The sequence below is a fragment of the Gallus gallus genome, chromosome 5 (assembly GCF_016699485.2).
Source record: "Gallus gallus isolate bGalGal1 chromosome 5, bGalGal1.mat.broiler.GRCg7b, whole genome shotgun sequence".
Taxonomy (NCBI): Eukaryota; Metazoa; Chordata; class Aves; order Galliformes; family Phasianidae; genus Gallus; species Gallus gallus.
The window spans coordinates 21257485-21278892 of NC_052536.1; the positions used below are offsets into that span (position 1 = coordinate 21257485).

The 21408-nt window shown below is 42.3% G+C and overlaps 1 protein-coding gene across 2 annotated transcripts in view; it reads left to right on the forward strand.

Annotated features, from left to right (window-relative positions):
- The first annotated feature begins 4726 nt into the window (after positions 1–4726).
- EXT2 (exostosin glycosyltransferase 2) overlaps positions 4727–21408 on the forward strand; it is a 73560-nt gene continuing 56878 nt past the window's right edge. For both annotated transcript variants that reach the window (NM_001305438.3, XM_046941894.1), the window contains exons 1-7: positions 4727–4827; positions 6195–6754; positions 6924–7013; positions 11686–11802; positions 14376–14571; positions 17940–18079; positions 18960–19053. In NM_001305438.3, coding sequence (NP_001292367.1) covers positions 6219–6754; positions 6924–7013; positions 11686–11802; positions 14376–14571; positions 17940–18079; positions 18960–19053 — 1173 coding nt within the window. In that variant the 5' untranslated portion in view covers positions 4727–4827; positions 6195–6218. The remainder of the gene's footprint in view (positions 4828–6194; positions 6755–6923; positions 7014–11685; positions 11803–14375; positions 14572–17939; positions 18080–18959; positions 19054–21408) is intronic.

Sequence of the window (21408 nt, forward strand, 5' to 3'; positions counted from 1 at the left end):
ACAAAAGAACTAAGAGTGGAGAGGTGATGGAAAGGCAATATTCTCCCTGCAGCCTCCCTACTTGTGAGGTCCATCCCTTCTGGTGATTCTGAAATTATTCACAGGACCCTACTGAGAATGTTCCTTGTACCACCATGCTAGATGTACCTACTTTATGCCCACAGGCTTTCAAGGTGGCACCTTCCACTGTTAGCTGGACTACTAAGTCTGTCAATTGGCAAAGTAGGTTTCTTGTCTAAATTGTACTTCTGGTCTCCTGTCCTTCCTCCCTTTTCCATTTTGAAAGACACTGTATGATGGTGACAAAGTACTTTTGTTGGAAAGCTTCTTTCTCGAATGCAGAACTGTTTAGTTTCTTGAATGTTACGTTTATTGCTATCTTAAAGGAAGTTAAACTGGTTTTCTTGCATACTTATTAATCTAGAGTTAAAGGAAATGGTCCATGAAAGGTGAATGGAAGTGCACCGCTGTCCTCCTGTGATTTGGCAGTACCAAATTATATCTTGGTAACGTTATGGAGTCTGAATATAATGAGTTAAAGAGGTGAAAGATCAAATTCAGACTAAAAATAATTCAGGTTGTTCTTTGGTCCAGTCTTCAAGTAAAAGAGCTTTCTTTTTACAATTATTTTGTGAGTTAAGGTGTCAGTGATCAACTATTCTGTGGTTCTGTTCAGTTTGTTCTTGGGCATTGTAGATTTGGGCAGAAAGGAACGTAATGAGTGACAAAAGCATGTGTCTGTATCATAATTTGAATTACTGCAGCACAGGTAGCAGATAAGTGCTCCAGCTGCACTTTGGTGATGTATCTATGGAGAACTTCGGGGAAAGTGAGAGGCAGGCTGAGGAGCAGGCAGTGCTGTGGGTAGAGGGTCTGCTCCATCTTGGACAAGTGTGAGGGGAGGCAAGGGTATAGGATGGATGGAAGCATCATATTTGCTTAGTACTTGTTACATTACCGTGTAAGATTGTTCTAAGCACGCTCTGAGGTTATTATCCTTTATTTTGCATTTGCACTTGACTGTCCACAGAGGAAGATATAGCACATGGCAGCTTTCCTTACACGAGTGGGAGGTGAAACGTGCAGCCAAAATACAAATGGACTTACTGACTTGCCCCTTATTTGTCCCATGGAGTATCTGAGCAACAGAAATGTAGGGAGAAAGCTCTTTGAAATGACAAAGCAAGGGCTGTACAGCCATTTGCTGAACCTGCATTTTAGAGGACTCTTAGGACAAATTCAAACTATTGATTACCCCCACCTTTCTTGTCATTAGACTTTCTGCTCATCCCAGTGGTTGGAGTAATTGCTATCCAGTGTTCAGTTAGAGATAGAGGCTTACTGTTCAGAAAGTGGATTTTTTGTACCATCCATGTGGAAGAGACTAGTAAAACACACCTCTCTGCAGTACAGAGGCTGCAATACATTTTCAAGATTCTCACAGCTACCGTACTGTGGTGCAAAGTCACTTCCATCTGAGCTTATGGCAACTAATGTTAACAGGGGAGATGAATATTTTGTTACCTGGACTGTTTTTCATGTTTTTTCATCTTTAACTCCCTGAAGAACACCCCACTGGGCAAAGTTAGCTTGATAATGGAAATTCAGAATATAACTGGAAATAAGGGTAGAGAAATGTGGCGTTAGGAGCCTACTATTGGAATAGGTTTCAGTCATTCCAATGGCTGGCTGCTGTTGGCACCTGAGCGCTCTGCCAGGATGGCTGCTGCTCCAGGGAGCTGCAGCAGGGCTGCTCTGTGCAAGAACTCATTGTTCACTATTTCCTTCCCTCTGCTGCCTCCCTGCCAGATGTGTGCTGTGCACACTATTGCTCCTTAGCACCACTAGCAGGTTTTTCGTCTGTTTTCTGCGTGGCAGAAGTAAATAAATAAATACATAGAGAAATGAATAAGGTGTGAGTGCCCCCTGCATTTCTTTTTCCAGTTTGGCAAGCAATAGGCAAACAGACCAGTATCTGAAATGATACAGCTGCTCAGAGCTTCATATAAATAAATAAATAAAGCAAAATTTCGTCTAAAATACGAAAGGCCATCAAGTTGAGTGTAACACACGAAGGTGAGTATGAACCTCCACTGTTCACGTCCACTGTAATTTTAGTAAGTGATAAAATTGCCTTTGCTGTTTTCCTGTTTCTACTCATCTGAGCACAGAAAGGATGCTGGATGATTTCTGGGCTTTGCCAGGAGCAGTTCCAGCCTCTCAGTCCCCCTTCCCAGCACATTTATCCCGGGAGGATGTTTAGAATTTTCCAGTTGGAGGAGGCAATTTCCTGCATTGCACACCTTTCTGCCATTGGCAGGATTAGATTTCATTGGAAAGCTAGTAAAAAAATCACCCTCCTTCATGGAGTAAGCTGTGTGAATCCCACCCCAGCCAGATTTGCATCTGAAGTATCAGGCGTGCAAACAAACACAGCTGCTTTTACACACGCAGCCATCTTAGTGGGAGAGGCTCCTCTAAGAGAGGTTTGGGTTGGGTATTTTTCTGAAGCAATGCAGAGCACATCGTGAAGCACAAGATTGCCTAAGAGGATACGTACAAAAGCACACGTATCCTGTTGGAGAAGCTCGGAGGAGCAAGGTGAGCTCATTCTTCAATCAATTCTGGGTTTCTTACCAGCTTACATAAAACACCAGCAACAGGCCAGTGACCAATGCGCTTTGCTCAGAGGTGCTTATAAATACTCTGCCTTTTGTCCTCGCTTTGCCAGGCCAGGTTATTTTTAGCAGTGAGCCGGTCGACCTTATCAAAATGGGGAATCAAAAATAGTCTGGAAAAACACCGCGAGGAAATGCTGTTTTTAGCAGCCCCGTCCCCTCGGCGCTGCCGGTCAGTGAGGTGTGAGCACGCAGGCAGCGCTCGCTCGGTGAAGCATGAATGCCTCCGCACAGCGTGACAGCTCAGGGCCCTGGGGACCGGGAAGCACACGGAGAGCATCCCTATCCATGCGCTTCTGTCACAGCAGGGTTTCTTTGCAGGGAACGCTTGCTCGAACGGATCTCCTCACGGCTTGCATCCTGCTGCAGGAGCTCTAGCAGCACACTGCTGGAGTCTCTTCACACTGGACCTCGGGTTACAGAGGCTGGCAGGTTACAAGGAGGTGTGCGATGGCTCAGGAGGCTGCGGCTGTGAGGGTGGATGCTGGATGCAGACATTGCTCAGCCCAGGTGTCAGCTGAATGCCATCACTGAGTGCGTTGTTCATGCTGACATAAGCTGAAGGGCAATGCTCTGGCTGGTACAAAATCCTACTCTCTCTTATGCCAGAGACAAATTGCTTCATTCACTCCAGTACCTTGATTACAGGTTGTAGCCATTAGCAAGTGTTTCAGAAGAGAAGTATAAGCTGTGACTTACTTACGCTATGCCACAGGCTGAAAGCAAAGATGGAAAAGATGTCCCCAAGCCGTCGATTTTCTCTTTCATATTTCCCTTTTAGCACTATCTTTTATTGTAAAGGGTTTTTCAGAATGTGCTGCTTCCAGCACTGGCTGCACCAGCTACCTCACAGCCTCTCCTGCAGCTGCTCTGAGTGAATGGAGACCCAGCACGGAAAGCTCTGCAGCCGTTTCTTTCTGTCCTAGCAGAAAATCCGTGGGGCCGCATGTGACAGTCAGTGAATGCATGGCGAGATGGCAAAGCACTCAGCAACAAATCCCCAGGTGACCTCGGGAGGGTCAGATAAGGTGAGACATAAAAGGGCAAAGCAAGCGAGGTGAAATATCCCATCTCTCTTCCGCATTTATAAAAATGGATGGCCTCATACCCAGATGCTGATGAATATTTTTACCAGCTATAAATGGCAACTGGGAGTAAAAATAGCATCGCGCTGCAGACTTGTCTGGCTGAGCTGCATCACCAGCATACAAATGGGCTCCCTGAGGTAGTACCCAGACAGACTGCGCCCTCCATTTTTTCTTGCTGTTTGGATAGAGAAAAAAAAAGCTGATGCTGCCTGTGTTCTATTCCGACTAAGCTCTCAGTAAAATGGCACTACCACACAGATTTTCCTATAGTGCTGAAGCCTCCTTGCATGTCTGGGTGTCCCCTGGCACAGGGAGGAACGGGCTGCAGCACAGGGCCGAGTGGCTGGCAGCACGCAGGCACGTCTGGGCTGCCATTTTGAATGGGTGGGCAGAGGGCCCCGGCAGGCTGTGCTGGGGGTGAGGGGAAAGCCTGGAAGTGGTTCTGCACTGTGGCCTGGCAGCCAGGGGCTGTCCCCAGGGCGTTGGGGTGACAGGATCTTGAAGGGGGCCGTATGAGGGGAGATGGCACCACCGACACGTTTTTGGCAAAGGGGCAGTTCACTGACACCTGTTTTTTTGCATGACACCACTGTGTGTGGTTCTGGCTCAGTTTTGTGCCACAGATTTATCCTGCCCTGTGAGGAGAGGAGCTGGCTCGTGGTTCCGCTCGGGAAAGGAGCTTGTGTGCTTTTTGCTCCACTCACTTCCTATACAGGCCTTCCTCTGAAAGATGCTTGAGGGAGAAGCACGATACGCTTCTGGACAAGGTGGAAGAGTTGACAGCTGCAAAAGCAGGCTGGCGGCGGCAGCGCTTCGCTACCAAATTCTCAAGCCCCAACGAGCTCAACGTCAGCCCGCCGTGCCGCTGCAGTGGCGCCCTCCCGCCACAGCGGGGCGCTCTCACAGCGGCGGGGCCGAGCGGCGCCTCTCTTGCTCGGAGTTGGCGGCGGCCGTGCGCGTGCGCTGCGACGGTGCAGGCCCGGGGAGAAGCGGGCGGCGCGCCCGGCGCGGAGGGGCGACCGGCGGGCTGGCGGCGCGCACCCGAGAGACTGTGGGCTAAGGTGAGTCGGGACCGGCGGCTACGGCCTGCCTCGTCCTGCCGTACTCCGCCCGCGTCCCCGACCCGCGGATGGGCGAGGAGCAGCGGGGGTGCCGCGGCGGTGGGGTCGGGTGGTGCGGACCTCGGGAGGAGAAGGGGCTGAGCCGAGGGCCGCGCCCAGCCCACGGGGGGCTCCGTGGGGTGACGCAAAGCTTGGTGCAGGCGTGCGGCCTTGGCGGTAATGAGAGCGCTACGGCGAGGGTGGAATAACGGGATGAGCGGTCAGAAGCATACGGCAAGCTTTATGGTTGTGAAGCTCATCGCAGTGGGGGTCGCGTGGGTGTTCCTTTGTACGGTGGGCTTTAACAGCTGCTTCGTGGCTCACTGACCTGTCCTGACAGCCTTTTGTCACCAACTGCCAGATCAGCATCAACCCGTTTTATTAAGACTCTCGGTGCCTTAATGGTGCTTTTTGATTCACGTTTGTTGTCTGCTGTACAGCTGATTGTAAGCCCTTTCTTGTTGTCAAGGCAAGAAAATGTCCCATTTTTGTCCAGAACGTATAATTAGATCATCTGCATTCTTCATTAAGCATGAAAGCATACCTCCTGTGTGGCATGCAGCTTGGAGCCCTGCGTTTTTCCTTTATGTGGAAGCTGGAGCAGCTGACCTGAGCAGCTTTCTGCATGCTCCGAGTAGCTGATCCTTCAGTTATACACCTGGAACTGTGATTCTGCACGTAAAAGCTTAAAGAGCAGTCAGCGATGGCAGCAGTGATGTGACTGTGTTTGTGACACTTTATATTACATTGTATTTGTTGCTAAACAGTGTTACTCGGACTACAGCAAACTGTTCTTTAAATGCTTTTTTTCTTCATATGGCTGCAGTTGCAACTCATAGACACCCCTTCCCTCCCCCCCCCAACATATTGTCAAAGGCAACAGATTGTTTCCTTTTTCTTTCTAGATTTTCTTTGGCGTTTTTCTGGTCAAACACCTCATTTGATTTGAAGGTCAATAGGTGTCAGAAACAGTATTGTAACACCAAGTTCTGCTTGTTACATGGTATCCACATTGAGTCTCCTCGCTCACAGCTAAGCTGGGCATTGTGGTATTTTTTGGTGTTCTCTATATGTACATTCCAGAGTGCCGCCTATGAAGACTCTCAGCTTCAGATGGGTTTGATGTTGTCACTGCCAAGTGGCAGTCACAATGTATAACCGTTGGCATCTAATGTTCCAGAGGAACACGAGCATCTGAAGGAGTTTTACTGTAAATCTGCTGAGGCAAAGAACTTGTCTTGGATGGGTTAATGGAGTGTTTCTCTGCGCGGTGATAACTGTGTCTCCTCCAGAGCTCAGCCTTAAACCTCTCCCTTTCTAATTTGCAGAGAGAAGAGATAATTGATTCCATTATGTGTGCGTCAGCCAAATATAACACCCGGGGTCCAGCCCTCATCCCAAGAATGAAGACCAAGCATCGCATTTACTACATCACTCTCTTTTCCATAGTTCTGCTTGGCCTAATTGCCACAGGAGTGTTCCAGTTCTGGCCTCACTCCATTGAGTCGTCCAGTGATTGGACTGTTGAAAAACGCAGTGTCCACGATGTGCCTGTGGTCAAGCTTCCTGCTGACAGCCCCATTCCTGAACGGGGAGACCTCAGCTGCCGGATGCACACCTGCTTCGATGTCTATCGGTGTGGCTTTAATCCCAAAAACAAAATCAAAGTGTACATCTACTCACTGAAAAAGTATGTGGATGAATATGGGACGTCAGTGAGCAATACTATTTCCAGGGAATACAATGAGCTACTGACTGCCATCTCTGATAGTGAATACTACACTGATGATGTCAACCGAGCCTGCCTTTTCGTACCATCCATAGATGTCCTCAATCAGAACACACTCCGTATCAAGGAGACAGCACAGGCCTTGGCACAGCTATCCAGGTACTTGCTGAAACTTCCACACAGGACTCTGCAGAACTCAAGTGGTATAAAATTATGCTGGAGGGGGAGGATGCAGCGAGTCAGTGCTAGAGCTAATCTTGGACAGAACTTATCATCTGTTTATAGAGAACATCTTTCTAATTATTGTCCTTTTTTTCATTTGCTTTAGGTGGGATCGAGGCACAAACCACTTGCTCTTCAATATGCTGCCTGGAGGGCCACCAGATTATAACACTGCACTGGATGTTCCTAGAGATAGGTATGAGTTTTACTGTGCTTGAATGCATAGATCTCTATTGAAATGCCTTTGGAGAAGCAGCAAGTTCAGAACTGTAACTGACAGCTCCTTAGCCTTTACGAAGCTGGAATATGGTTTTGTCAAGAGAAGTAGAGAAGTCCCTGTCTTGTATAGGTCAAGTGTTTGCTCCAACAGTTTATTCCTGTTCTTAATTTTACAGGTAATGTGATCTGTAGCATTTGTTTGTCTTAGTTCTTGTGCTTGCTGTAAGGGTGGAGAACGTTCAGTTTAGGCTTGTATACTGTGTTACAAAAACTGACCTATTTACAGAATGTCTCCTTTGATGCAAAGTAGCAATCCAAAGATTGCTCCTAGCTTCAACTTTCTGATACAAGTCAGAACGTTTACATGGGATGTTTTAAAACAGATGTCCTACTTGGCAAAACTAAAACTATGGTGATTTTCATCAGTGTTTGTTATCTCAACAGTTACACTGTACTAGTAATTTGGATCCCATGTATTTGGATCCCATGTAACCAGTCCTTCCCTTGAAGATCGAGGTTAGGCTCCTCCTGCTGAATGTTTTGTCAACAAAATCTGCCCTGAGATGTGGAATTGTAACTTGGAATGTTGAGTGTGGAGCGTATCTTGATTTCTTTGCACCAAAGATGATTTAAAACATTGTATTTCAATGCCAGAAGACACACATTTGGTTGTTGGCATTTATTTATTTATTTATTTATTTATTTAGGATTTGTTTGAAGAGTATCTTTTACTCATTGTAATCACATCACTGATTGTGAAGTGATTTCTTAGTTTTTGCCAGCATATGAATTACATTACGTGGATGTGGGCTATCCTGAAGAGGGCAGCCAAGCACCATTCTTATGTAACCAAACCTGTAAATCTGTTCCTACAAAGCCCTTAAGATTTGTATTCCTTAACAATGCTCTTTTCAGCAGAATGGGCTGTTCTTGGACTGTATGCCTGCATCCATAGAAAAAGCAGGCTTATTAACTGAATGCAGGAGGTTTACTACGCAGTGCAATTAAAATGTAATTGTCTCAAATGTCCATTTATGTTTGACCCTAGCTTAGTGTGCAGGAAATGTATTCTTTTGGTAGATGTTTTCTGTAAGTGTCTCCCATGCTACCACAAGAAGTCATGTCATTGGAATTTAAGAATAAAAATAAAACTTTATTTTCTGGACCAGCTGTTGCCACAGCTTGCTGAGCTGACTGGCTCTGCAGCTGCGTAACCACTAGCTCTAATACAGTGGAGAGGCAACAACGTTTGAGAGGTAGAAAAGGTGGAAATACCTCTTTGTAGGCAGCCAGCTGTCGGACTGTACTAAGTGTAGCGCAGATCCTGGCCACAGGTGTGAAAACAAATGATCTGTGACAAAGTCACTTGTGAGGACCTAGTCCTAGAAGGGCCTGAGTGCTGTCACATGTGGTTACAGTATGGTTTTGGAGACCTCTGGAGGTCTTACCTCATATCTAGCAGAACAGGAGAACCAAGCATGCTTTCTTCATCTGAGTACGTCCACAAAGTACAGAATGGGTAGTTAACAAAGCGTGCAGCAGTGTTGCTCATAGTGCTGTGGGTTGTGAGGCTGCGGGCCGAAATAAATGCAATCTGGCAGAGTTTGATGGATTTTGAATGACAGGTCTGAACATTACAGAATGAGCTCCATAGGGACTAGTGGGTGTGTGGGATTTTGTGGTGGAATACGCAGGTAGTATTTGTGCTGTTTGCTCAGGGAGCGTGGCCCCACCTTCTCATACCTAGCTGAGCAGTAATGGATCATGGATATGATAGAATCATGTTCTGCTGATTTGCTGTAGAATATTAATCCAGGTAAAGTAAGACCTTTTGCCCAGAGGGGAATTAATTTATATATTATTTTTGCATCTGTAAAAATCTTTAGCTAAACTACCTCACTGTGAGGTTGCTTGTTTATTAGATCTTTACATCTGATTTCTAGGAGACAGATAAAAGCGCTTTATTCCATAATTTCAACAACGCAAGTCTGCCTTGAGGGTGTGGAGGCTACGTTGCTGATACTAGCTGCTGTAACACATGTAATCTCCTGCCATAAAGCTTAAAAGATAATCTCTTTCTTTGTTAATAAATACTATTAAATGTAGTACACTAGTGTGGATGAAGAGGCTTCTTTTTCTGACCCACTCTGTAGCTGTAGAATTGAACGTAGGGATGATGCTACCTTTTCTTTCTGCTTCAGCTGACGAATTGGGTTTCAGTGAGTTGTGAGATCTGGCAGAAAACTGATGATGCTGGCAGCTGGGCAGAAACACTTAAGAGTGCAGACCAGTTGGGGCACGTCCTGGAGAGCAAGCAGGATCAGTATCTGAGAAGTGGCGAAAAGTTGCTCTGAAACAGGCTCATTGGTTAGTGCTATTTAAAGGTTATTCACCTTGAGTATATTAGGAGTTAATATCTCGATTCCCTCACTGCACCACTGAATGAAAATCTGAGAGGAGTTATTTAGCTGGTGTTGGTTCCCTGCGGGTTTATTTAAGTAAATGTCTGTATGACACACCTGCTTTCTCGAGGCTGATGAGGTGCTGTCTTGTTTTCACCGGATCCAATTAAAACAATCTGGTTGTAGTTTCCCAATTAAGGGGTTATAAAAAGAGGAGGTTGTAAAGTGCAAGAGCAGCAATGCCTAAGCCAGTTTTTCTCCTGGCTGGTAGTTGAGTTGATGGATAAGCCCTGGAACGTGTAGCTTCAAGGGCGAGACCTGCTCATAATATACACATAACGCATATATGTCACCAAAAGGGAGGCACTGGAAAGGCATCCCAAATAAGCTCTTGGATCATAAATTCTCACTCGACGCATTCTTGATTTATTGTCCTGTTCTCAAGTTGATTTCTGCTTCTACAGATAGTTTGCGTCTACAAGTGGTTTGTGTTCCGAGCGAAGAGTAATAAAAGGCAAGCGGTTGAGTTTGCAATTGTCATTGAACTGAAATATGTCTCTAATCCAGAGTCTATGGTTCTCTAAGAGCTTCTTAAATGGCATTTAGTGAAGTCTTATTTGTAACAAAATGGGATATAGGAACGCTAAACAACTGTAATGCAATTTAAAGCAGGAAGTGAAGTATCTTGCAGAACACCTTGAAGGGAGTTAGAAGAGGCAAAACGTGCTGATGTTTAACCAGGCTGATGAGTTCTGAGGGGAAAAAATAATTAGTCTTGGATGACAACTAAGTAAAATGATAATCTGTTGTATAAGAGCAATAGAAAAGCTGCTCTGAGCACTATACTAAGCATTTAATCCAGTGATAGCCGAAAACTACTTCACCTAATGTGTTTTCAGTACCTCATCTGGTCTCATATTGATGTTCTTCTCATGTTACTGATGAGACCTGCCTGCTCCAGTCTGAACTATGACAGTAGGCAAGGCTGTGGAAAGGCTGCTGGCTGGAATCGTAGCTGCTGCAGTGGGTACAGTTCCTCAAGGCCCTTTCCATGGCGCTTAGAGTACTTCTGTATTTGTGTTCTGCTTCTTTGCCTGGAGACAGGCTTCTGCAAATTACTTTAAGTGGTAATTAAGGCAAACACAGTATCTCTAGGGCAACTTTGAGGATACCTCACTCTGCTGTTGGTGATAAAGGACTAAAAGTATAATCAGCTGTTTCAGAAGTCTCATTAAGCAAGCTGAATGAGAGCACCTTTTGGAAACAGGCGCTGTGTTCATTGTGCCACCTGGTCACCGGGGATGAAATGTAACTGGAACGATGTTGGCCTCTAATCATTTGTTCAAAGAAGCTAGATTTGGGATAAGAGATAATAACGTGCTAGTTTCTTCTGGAACTGTGAATGGTGCATTGGTTTCTTCTGTACACATGGTTCTGTTCTGTTTCTTAAAGCTCTTTCTCTCTATGTTATGACAGGTTGTCCCATTTAGGAAAGGCCACAGACAGAATCATCTCACTGAGGAGTTAAAGTATATCTTAATTTATCCATCCTTGGTTATTCCCATGCATTCTAGCACAGTGTCCCAAGCTGCCTCTACTGGAGATTGGATTCAGAGCATACTGAGCTCTCAGTGTGGTGTGTTCTGCTTATAGCATTTTTTGTGATAGGTGAAAAGAAACTTAAAAGTTTGTGCAGTTACTTTGGAAACAAAATACAAATAAATTTTATTTGCCGTGGAAGTCCTGGGTTGTTACAAGCTGCCAAAATACTGTATTTTATCTGGACTTATACCCAAAATACAGCTTGTCTGACACTTTGAGAGCTGTGCTATGCACTGTTTTAGGACAGGCATTGAGAAAAACGTTAACTGATATAAATAATCAAGAATGTATTTCTTTAAATTAAAATGGACTTAGCACATGTAAGCTTGCAAAAATGTAGGGAAATCGTAACGACAGCAATAGATTCCATTTCCCTATAAGAATGCAAAACGATCCTTTCCTCAGTGATCATATGCCACTGCAAACATTCCATTGATGACTGTATCCAGTCTGGCAGTAAGCCCGGTTCAGGAGGGCTGAAGTGAATCTAAAAACTGCATGAAAAATGTCACTGATAGAAGTTGAGGGAAAAACTGTTATCTCAGTAACTGTTATTGCTGTTCCGGTAATGACAACCAGTAAATCATGCTCTGAGTCTGAACGATTTACATTCTCTGTTTACAGTCTCTTGCTTGTATTTTTCAGAGCTCTGCTAGCTGGTGGAGGCTTTTCCACGTGGACTTACCGGCAAGGCTACGATGTCAGTATTCCTGTGTACAGCCCTCTGTCTGCAGAAGTGGATCTGCCAGAAAGAGGACCAGGGTAAAGCAGTTCCAATGGATTGGCAAAGGCTGTTGAATATTGCATGCAATAAGGATGCCAATAAAATACAAACATATTGCTAGCTCCTTGGCAGGCTGGGACAGTTTATTTAAGAGTTGTGCTCATGCATGGCTCTTACTGTTAAAATATGTGATGGTTCCAATGCTAGTAGTGTTGGCTAATCCACCAGGGTGTGGGTTGTCTATGAACTGGGGATGTAGGGGAGGTGATTCTGTCTTCCCACTTCAGAAACTAAAGTGTGGTAAGTGATAGTCTGACAGCATTTCTTGGAGATCCACTCCAGAAACTGAACTGTGAAAAAGGACAGCAGTGTTTCTATAGCATTAGGTTCAATGTACCTAGAATATACTTTCAACTTACAGAAAGTAAATAAAAATAGTTGTTAATTTTGTTTCTTGTTGTTTATTTTTAAAGTTCAGGTGAAGCAGGGCTGTAATTCAAAGTAATATCTCTTCAGATAATTTAAGATACTTAAAAGCAAAGTAATGGCAATAAATTACTATAACGAAGACAAAGGAAGCATTTCAGTAAGCCTTGTAATTACACAGCTGAAAACTTCTCTGTAGCAGGTTCTTGCCTGTGCTGTGGTTTAAAAGCTGAGCAGTCTGAGGCAGTGGGGTAAATGACGTGCTCTCACTGATCCTAAATATCAATATTGGAAACACAAGTTTTAGGGCCTTTCTTCTAATAGCATCCTCTAAAGAACATGGCTTTATTAGAGTTGAAAACTTATTGAAAGGGTGCTGCTGATAACAGACAGAAACAGGAGCTTTGGCTCCAGTTTTCATCTGCTCTGGTAAGGACAATGTTCTTGCTGTTGCTCTGGGCTGCTCCAGATAGTGAATCATAGTTACAAGACAAAGCTGTACAGTAGAAGTTTGTTTTACCCACACACGTTATGCTCCTGCTTATAATGCCTCTGGACCTGGCAGGTATAGGGGCATCTGGTTGTATTCTAACTGATTCTTCATACGTCTCAAGTATTATTATGGCTCAACGCAGACTGAGAGTGTGCTTTGTATTTCTATCTGGAATGTATAAACATGATCGTAAGTTTCAGCACGTGTAGAACCTGTTGCAAAGAGAGATGCTATCATACTGCTCACGTCCATATAGTCAACTAAGTGCTGTGGCAGCCCATTTTCGATGGGAGGTTTGTGTTCTCAAAGGCTCCCAGCTTTTTGTGAGGAACAGACTGTAGTCTCCAGAGTACCATCTAGCGGCCAGTTAGCGTTACTAATTGAAACGTTCGCAGGTTGCTTTGCTTTATGCAGGAAGACAGTGACAAGAGAGCAAAGCTCAAGTTCAAACTTAATTGGGACAAATAATCACATTCCGTTATGCTGAAGTGTTATTGCTCGGTAGCTGCACTGTACTTTCTTTTGGAACAAGGTTTGATCGCTAGGTTTGGATGTCATAGGATGATGATGGCTTAAAGGCAAAATTTGATTTTAAACATCCAAGCAGTCCCACACAATCTTTCACTGGTCATAAACATTCACTATCACTCGTGTGATACTCTGCAAGAAATATATGTTCTCTAAAGCTGTTTGTAGCAAGATGGTAGCAGCTGGAGGCTTAGGAACAAGAGTGCCTTTAAAAAAATTCTATGCAGGTCTTATCTGTTAATTGGAACTGCTGGAGTGACCAGCAGGAAAATAAGTAAAAGCAGTGAGAAGAGCGGCAAGAAGGGTCAGACTTTATAAAGTGTGTGTTTGTGTGTGTTTTCAAAGCTGTAAATTAAAAATAGTATCATGTGGAGCAGAATTGGAATCCTAAGTGCAGGCCTCCTATTTCCTGCGTTATTTTGACTGTGTGAGGGCAGGCTCTCACTGCGTGTTCCCTTGAATGGGAAGCAACGGAGTAGTTTGACTTACCCAATCTACTTAACAAAAAGTCAGACTAAATGAGTGTAACATCTGTATGACATGATATGTTCCAGCAGTAACAAAACTCATTTTTTTAAATTATGAGCTTCTAATCTGAGGCTGTTTCACCTCCAGTTCTATGTTTTACCTGCAGTTCTAATTAAAGCTGTGAAATAACTCAGTATTGAAGTGTATCTTGAATATTCATGGTTTTGGGATGAGGTAAGACTTAAGAGTAAATAGGATTAGACAGCTCAGCATCTTTTTTCCAATTGAAATTGATAAAAAAAATAATATTGGAGGAGAAAGCAGTAGCAGCATTTGGTGTCCTACCTACTTTGTAATAATGCACAGACACCAAGCCTCAGTTGCATGCTGCTTTATTATTTAGACAAATAATATTAATTTCAATTTATAAGAGAGGTTATAATGCAAGTGCCTATTCTTACAAGCACTATTTCCAAGTATAATTATATGTGATGTTATAAATATTGCCAAGCCATTCTATATCAAAAATTTAATTATATTGCATCCTTTCCCGAGTTGTCTGAAAATATGATCTTGGCACTGTGTCCACAGTTAGCAGAATGAGATTAACTTTTCTAGAGTGGAAGGAAATATGTTGCCGAGCATCTTGGAAGTAAAATTCCATTACTGTCAAGTAAACTTGCTGTGTTTTTTCAGTCCCCGCAGGTATTTTATTCTGTCATCTCAAATGTCTCTGCACCCAGAATACCAGTCTGAGTTGGAAGCTCTTCAGGCTGAGAATGGGGAATCAGTGCTGCTCCTTGACAAATGTACAAACCTGTCAGATGGGGTCCCTGCTGTTCGCAAACGCTGTCACAACAGTCAAATGTTTGATTATCCTCAAGTGCTTCAGGTAAGACTGATTCTGCAGATTTCTCTTCCCTTCGGTGACTGTCTTAGCTGTGGAGCTGTTCCTATTTAACACTGATGGGGAACTTACTTATATTTCATGTAATGTTCTGCAAATGCACAGTTCATTAGATTAGTTGGGATGTTATATCCCAACCTTATTCTGATTTTTAAGAGAATGAGGAACTGTGTACTCAAACTCACAGAGAGGCTACGCTGCAGTCTGAAAATACTACTTACGTGTAACAACTTAATGGGGTTGGCCATGGTAGTCGTGATAGTATGTGACAACACGATGTAAACTTAAAAAAGGATGTGGAGATACCACAGAATTCAGCTGCAATGAGAGGTGAATATCTTGAAGATCGTGCAAAATTAATTGCTTTAAAACTAGGGAAGAACTTTAGAATCTACACCTCCAGAATGACTGATAAAGTGACCTTCAGTAAGCATGAGTTTGAAATTGATTTCCAACTTATGATAATTCAGGCCTTCTTAGATGGAGCTTGGAACAGAGGTCTGCTTTGTTATTTGCAGGACAGATTAAAATGAACTTTGCAGAGCTTATGTATATTTGTATTTTTTGGGGGAAAAAAAGACTGCTACAGATAAAGAGAGTTCATCAGGTTGTATTTCTTGTGTGCAACTTAGAGAGCATTTTGTAGGGTTTAACAACTATAGACACAATGGACTGAACTAGAAGACTTGTCAGCATGCAACTATGAAAACATCTAGGTGAAATGTGTTTGATGGCCTTGGCCCAACTTCCAGAGGCCTTTTGATGTGTCAGTGAAGATAAAACTAGATAGCGTTCTCAGACCCCTGGGTCTCTTGGCAATTCTCTAGCAGAGAGGTGCTTTGGCATGTGGTGTGGTGAAGTGAGTTATGCCATCGGCCACTGTGCTCTGTCTGTGGCCACCAGCACATAATTTGTCTTTGAACTTCAACAAATGATGATAAAATAACAAACAGGCTGAAGAAAGGCAAAGTTTCCACCCCTCCTGTTATGTTTTGAAGGAAATATGTTTAAAATTCCTTGGGGAGGAGGGGGAGAGGGAGAGGGAGCAACGGGTCACAGTGAGTCCTAAACCTCCAGTCAAAAGGGGAGGAAAAAAATCTCTTTGCTTTATTTCTTTAAATACTGACTGGATAACTCAAGGATAGCAAGTCAGAGGATCTGTATCTATATCTTGCTATGTATTATTTTATATCTCTGAAGAGAGCTGGCACATGCAGAGATTGTTAAAATACTTTCCTTAGCAGAGCCCTGCATCTCCCTTTGGAATGTCTGGCTGATAACAGTGGTGATGTGAGGAGATGTATTTATAGTAACCTTTGTCTAGACAGGAAAAATGGTTATCTAGGCAGATGAGCATGTGTGTCCACATCTGGGCTCTTTTTTTTCTTCCCCACCCCCTTCTCCCAGACCTTACTAGAATTTCTTCCACCTGTTTCTCTGCGATCCAGCAAGTGAATGGTTAAAATGTGTTTGTTCTCTCTGCTCCTTCCATTTCCTCCACACTTCTTTTTCTTCTGTTCCTGTCTGGGAGTGGGAGAAGGAGGAATCCTGAGGACTGATCCCTATTCATCCTTTCCATCACTGCCTTTATAGATTTCCTACTAGCCAAGCTCTTGGGCTTCTGGATTGCTAATGCTTCCTGTTTGCAGTCTTCTCTTGGACAAGATTCTCAGACTCCAGTACTCTACAAATATGAGCACAAGGCTCACAATTGCACTAGGAAACGAGTGAAGATTCAGCAAACCCTGTTGTATTTCCTAGTTCCATTTTGATGTTTTTCTACCCTGTCATGCTTTCCTGGCTTCTTTTCCTCAGGCCACAGAACACTAGCTGGAAAGATGTTTTCTTATCTGTGCAAGCCCCTGTGTCAACTTTGATTTCTCTTTCTTAGATTTGGGAATAGTACTGACTTGGAGTTTCTCTTTGTAGAGCTAAACTCTGCAAGTATGTTTTTTTTTTTTTTTTTGTCATCTTGAATCTGTAGCAAGGTTCCTCAGTAACGCTGAAGTGAACTAAAGACCCTATCTACAGGATGACTGCAGCATAGCCAAGATACCTTCTCTGTTGGAGTTTCAACTCATGGCTTTTCAACTTGTGTGCTGTGGGCATGAATTAACTGATAATATTCTTTTTTTGTGGAATCTTTTTATATCCTTGAAGCTCCCTTTAGCCACCTTCCTCCCATTCATACCCCTTTGGAATAAGTAGTCTTGTTGAGTCTTGTTGGTCACACTCTTGAGATAAGTCATCGTACTTCTTTTCCCTGGAAGTGCATTGCCTAAAACTGAGTGTGCTGCTCTGTCTGGGGTCCTGCAATACCGAATAAAGTGAGAGATTACTGCCATTCTCTTAGGTTGTGCTTCTTTCTACATTCTATTACAACCTGTGGGTGGAGCGCTTTTTTTTCCAGTAGCATAATGTTGTTGCACATGAATATCCTTTTTTTTCCTACCCTTTTGTATGAAATATCCTTTTCTGCAAAATGCAAAACATAGCCCATTATTTTATGCTCCCCACTTGTGCTGTTGTTTTTTACCTAAATGTTGAAGGCTATACATATCGGTATTTTTAGTCATTTTCTCCATGCAGTGGAAAACACTAATCTTACTATCCATTATGCTTCCTAATCTTCCAAAAAAAAAACCCATTAACCATCAAACCATCATCAAATATAATAAGCAGTGTAGTCTTGATTTTGCTCCCCCCTTAACTAAGAGACACATTGGATGTTGCAGCTAGGAGAAATTTTTTTGAACTCTTGATTCATCACTTTGTTTCCACCTGTGAGCTACTGCTAACTGCTTTTTTCTGTAGAATTCTATAACTAACTATAAAGTCTCTAAGAGCTTTATCAATCTCACGATTTTTTAATTTCCTTATGAAAATACTATCAGATGCCAGGTGCCTTTTAAAACTGGGCTATGAAATCTATTGTGTACCTGTTATCCTTTTAGTGGAAGAAAGTTGGTTTGGCATCGTACATTTTGTACTCGATAAGTTCACACTGCTTGTTGCTCATCTTGTTATGCCAACTTTCAAACTGTTATTTTTTCCACCTGTATTTTCTCAACTAGACTTCTGAAATTAGAACACTAAAGTAAAGCTTAGAATAATCTCATTAGCTGATTTCTCTGTTCTCCACTTAATATTTATGAGCCAGTAGTAGATAAAGTTGAATTTGTTGGTGACTCAGAATACATTGGTAGTGCAGTGAAAGTGCAAGCCTTTGCTTTTGCTCCCCCCCACTTCCCCCCCCCCCCAACAAGTTAAAGGGCATATATGTACATACCTACTTCAATTCTAATACTGCTCTTTTTTCCCTCATCATTGTGTTGGGTACCATTTGTTGACAGGAAGCTACATTCTGTGTTGTTCTACGTGGAGCCCGCCTCGGACAGGCTGTGCTAAGTGATGTTCTTCAAGCTGGCTGTGTCCCAGTCATTATAGCTGACTCCTACATTCTACCTTTCTCTGAGGTTCTGGACTGGAAGAGGTCTGTACCCAAACTACTGCACATCCAATTCACACCTAAGAGGCATCCGTTGCATTCAGTGATTTGAGTGAAACCACTAAGTCAAATATACTGGTAGTTACAGTGAACAGAATACTGATTAAGATAGATGTGGTCTTGACCCTTGATGTATTTATGTATCAAAAACAGGAGAGGAAAGCAAAGGAGACAGAGTTGAATGAGCTTTTTGTTTATCCTGTAGCCAATGATATCTTTTCTAAGCCAGACTTGCTTTGTTGTCTTAAGCTTGCGTTCAGTGATGACTGATCTGCATTTAGACTCTTAAGAAAAGTATGCGCCAAAAAATGGCATCATCTGAATGCTAAATTTATTATATTGTATCATTGTTCTTAAGTTCATTTGAGACTGAAAAGCATAATTATTTTGTAGTTCAGAATACTGTGTTAAGAGTTTAGATTTTATTTTTCCGCATGCGCACAATGTTCAGTTATGTGATCTTAGGATAATACATACAAAATTGCTAGTTCGTATGCATAGCACTGTGGATGCTATCAGTTGTCACTCTGAAAGATCTAAGGTGTCAGCAAGTCAGTGGCAGTCCAGAGATGGGATTTCAGGAACTGTGTGTCTCTGTCCCTTCTGTATTTACTAGATGGATTTGCAGATCAGTCCACAGACTTCTGTGGTGTTATCTGTGGGCTGGCTGATTGTGGTCATGAGGGAGTTGCTACAGAATAATAAATTGCACTAGGAGAATACTGCTTATTTCTACTGACATCTTCTGAGTGCATCGTATTAGGCATAGAACAAAGTTCTGTGTTAGAAGAGCTGTTGATCTCTTTTAATGTGGAATGTACTTTTTCTCATCTTACTGTTTCTTTTTCTGGTTGTTTGCTTATAGGGCCTCTGTAGTCATCCCTGAAGATAAAATGCCTGAAATGTACAGTATTCTGCAAAGTGTTCCCCAACGACAGATTGAAGAGATGCAAAGACAGGTAAAATAATGAACTGTGTTTAAATTATCCTTTATTTGCAGTTAATGTGGGTTTATGTCTGCCTTACTGTGAAATTTGTTGGAATGCTGAGGCATTGATTGTTCTCTCATGTTAATATTTGATTATTCTACCTTCTTTATGCTAAGTATATGCATTCACCATTATTTTTCAATATTTTATCCTTACCCTTCACTGTGCAGCTAAATCTGTTAAACAGCAGCTGTTGAGTGGTACTACATTATTCTTTAGGTCAGGAAGTTAAGAATACTGCATGTGATTGCAATTGCAGAAGAACACTTGAGTAGGCAGACTCCAGTTACTCAGACTGGAATTTCTCCAACCTATTTTAATTTACATGCTATTGTGAAATATATGATAGGATTCTCAATATCCACAGTGATCAAAGCCTCCCCATCATGGGTTGCAGCACATCTGAAACGTGAAACTGATGTTTTGACAACCTGCTTTTTCATATAAAGATCTTTACAGTGAGTGGAGAATACAGGTTCCTACCAATCCAGTCAAACTAAGCTTTCACAAACTTCTTTCTCGTGTCCACTCTGCTTTCCTAGTACACACTGGGCTGGAAGCTCTGCCTGAAGGCAGACTTAGTGCCTACTCTCATTTATTAATGTGTTTTTGATAAAATTATGGCATATATTTGTTTTTCTCTACATAGTAACTACACTGAAAGACAATGTTTGAGTCTACCTGTGTCCCAGGAGAAGCTTTGTCTTGTAGATAAATTTTAATCCTCCAGAATGTGAGAGATACATCAAGTGAGAAATGTTTAAAATATTTTAACTAAATTGATGATTCCTGTGAGAGGGAGATTTTTCTTATTTTGTGATTTGACAAGCAGAGATCTGAAATTGTCCAAACTTGTGATTGAAGTCTGTATGGTTGGAGTCAAAAGAAACTATCTTGCTTCAGCTGATGCTGATTCCTGTTTCTTACTGTCAAAACTTTGCTTCTATGGACACATCATCAGTATCGTAACTCAAGAGCTCATACATATCAGCACTATCTGAACAGAATTGGTGCTGTGAGGGTTTTCATGGTGTGACAAGTTTTGTGGCCAAATTACACATTGGGCTGGATTCAACCATGTTCTATTGATGGTTGTACTATATAGATTACATTTTGGGGCCAGAGATGAATAAAACAAGATGTTAGCATGTACTGTAAACTTATGACTTGAATCCGTAATCCTCATAACCTTATTGTACTAAACATCTGTCATTACATGGTAGAGGGATTCTGGGTTTCTGATGAGGAACTGAGGCAAAGAATAAGTGAGTGCTGAGTATGTGGGGAAAAAGTAAACCACTTGATTTCAGATGACTTTTAAAGATGCATGGGATTTCTGTATTCAGATTTGTCCACAGATTTTGGAGATGTTTCTGAAATTCCTTTGCACATCAGTGATGAAGTCATCTTCTGTGTGATTCTTGTGACCCAAGGCATGGTTTCTCAGGCTGTGGCCTGTAATACTAGGGTAATTGCTTCTACCCAGCTAAAATTTGCATAGGTACATTAATAATAGCTATGTGTGGAGAAACTACTCTGAAATGTAGTGTTATATTACATGCCTAAAATCTTTTGCCAGCTTGACTTCTCTGTTCAGAGTGCCTGCAAATATCTTATCAGCCATCAGGGGTCTCCTTTCTCTTCAATCCCTACAGACAAGTGGACTATTTTGGTAGGACCCGTTGGCAGCATTAATTTGCCACAGGGGAATGCAGAAGTAGCTTCATAACTGCAACTCCTAGAAACACTATTTTGCTTGATTTTTCTTGTTTTTCTGTGACTTGAATACAAAAAAACTAACACAGGAGTGTTTAGCTTGATAAAACTTTAGAACTGACATAAGTAGTTCATTAAAGCATACATTGATTTTCTTGTCCATTTTACAAATATCATAAAATAATCATATCAAGATAATATTCTCCTACAGATAAGGTGCTATACATTATGGATTGCTTAAACGGTAATTTTAAAGTATGAAATCAGGAAACTCCACTAGTTTGTATGTTTTCTCTTTCACTTTTCCCTTTACATTCACAATATATTTCTCAGATGCTTTGAAGCAAACTAATTAAACAACGTTAATTCAGGTAAATTATCTGTATTATAGGTAACTCCTGAAATTGAGCTAAAATAGAAGATTTAATGAACAGAATGTGGTATTGGTCTGTGTCTGGAGAGAATTTTGTGAACTGTAGGTGGTTTGTGTTAGTCGCTGTCATTGGATCCAAAACATCACTGAGTACAGTGGAAACACTGATTCTGTTGATTGGAGGTGAGCTTGCTCTCACATCTTGATGCTTTGGTTGGGAATATAGTTTTGTGTTT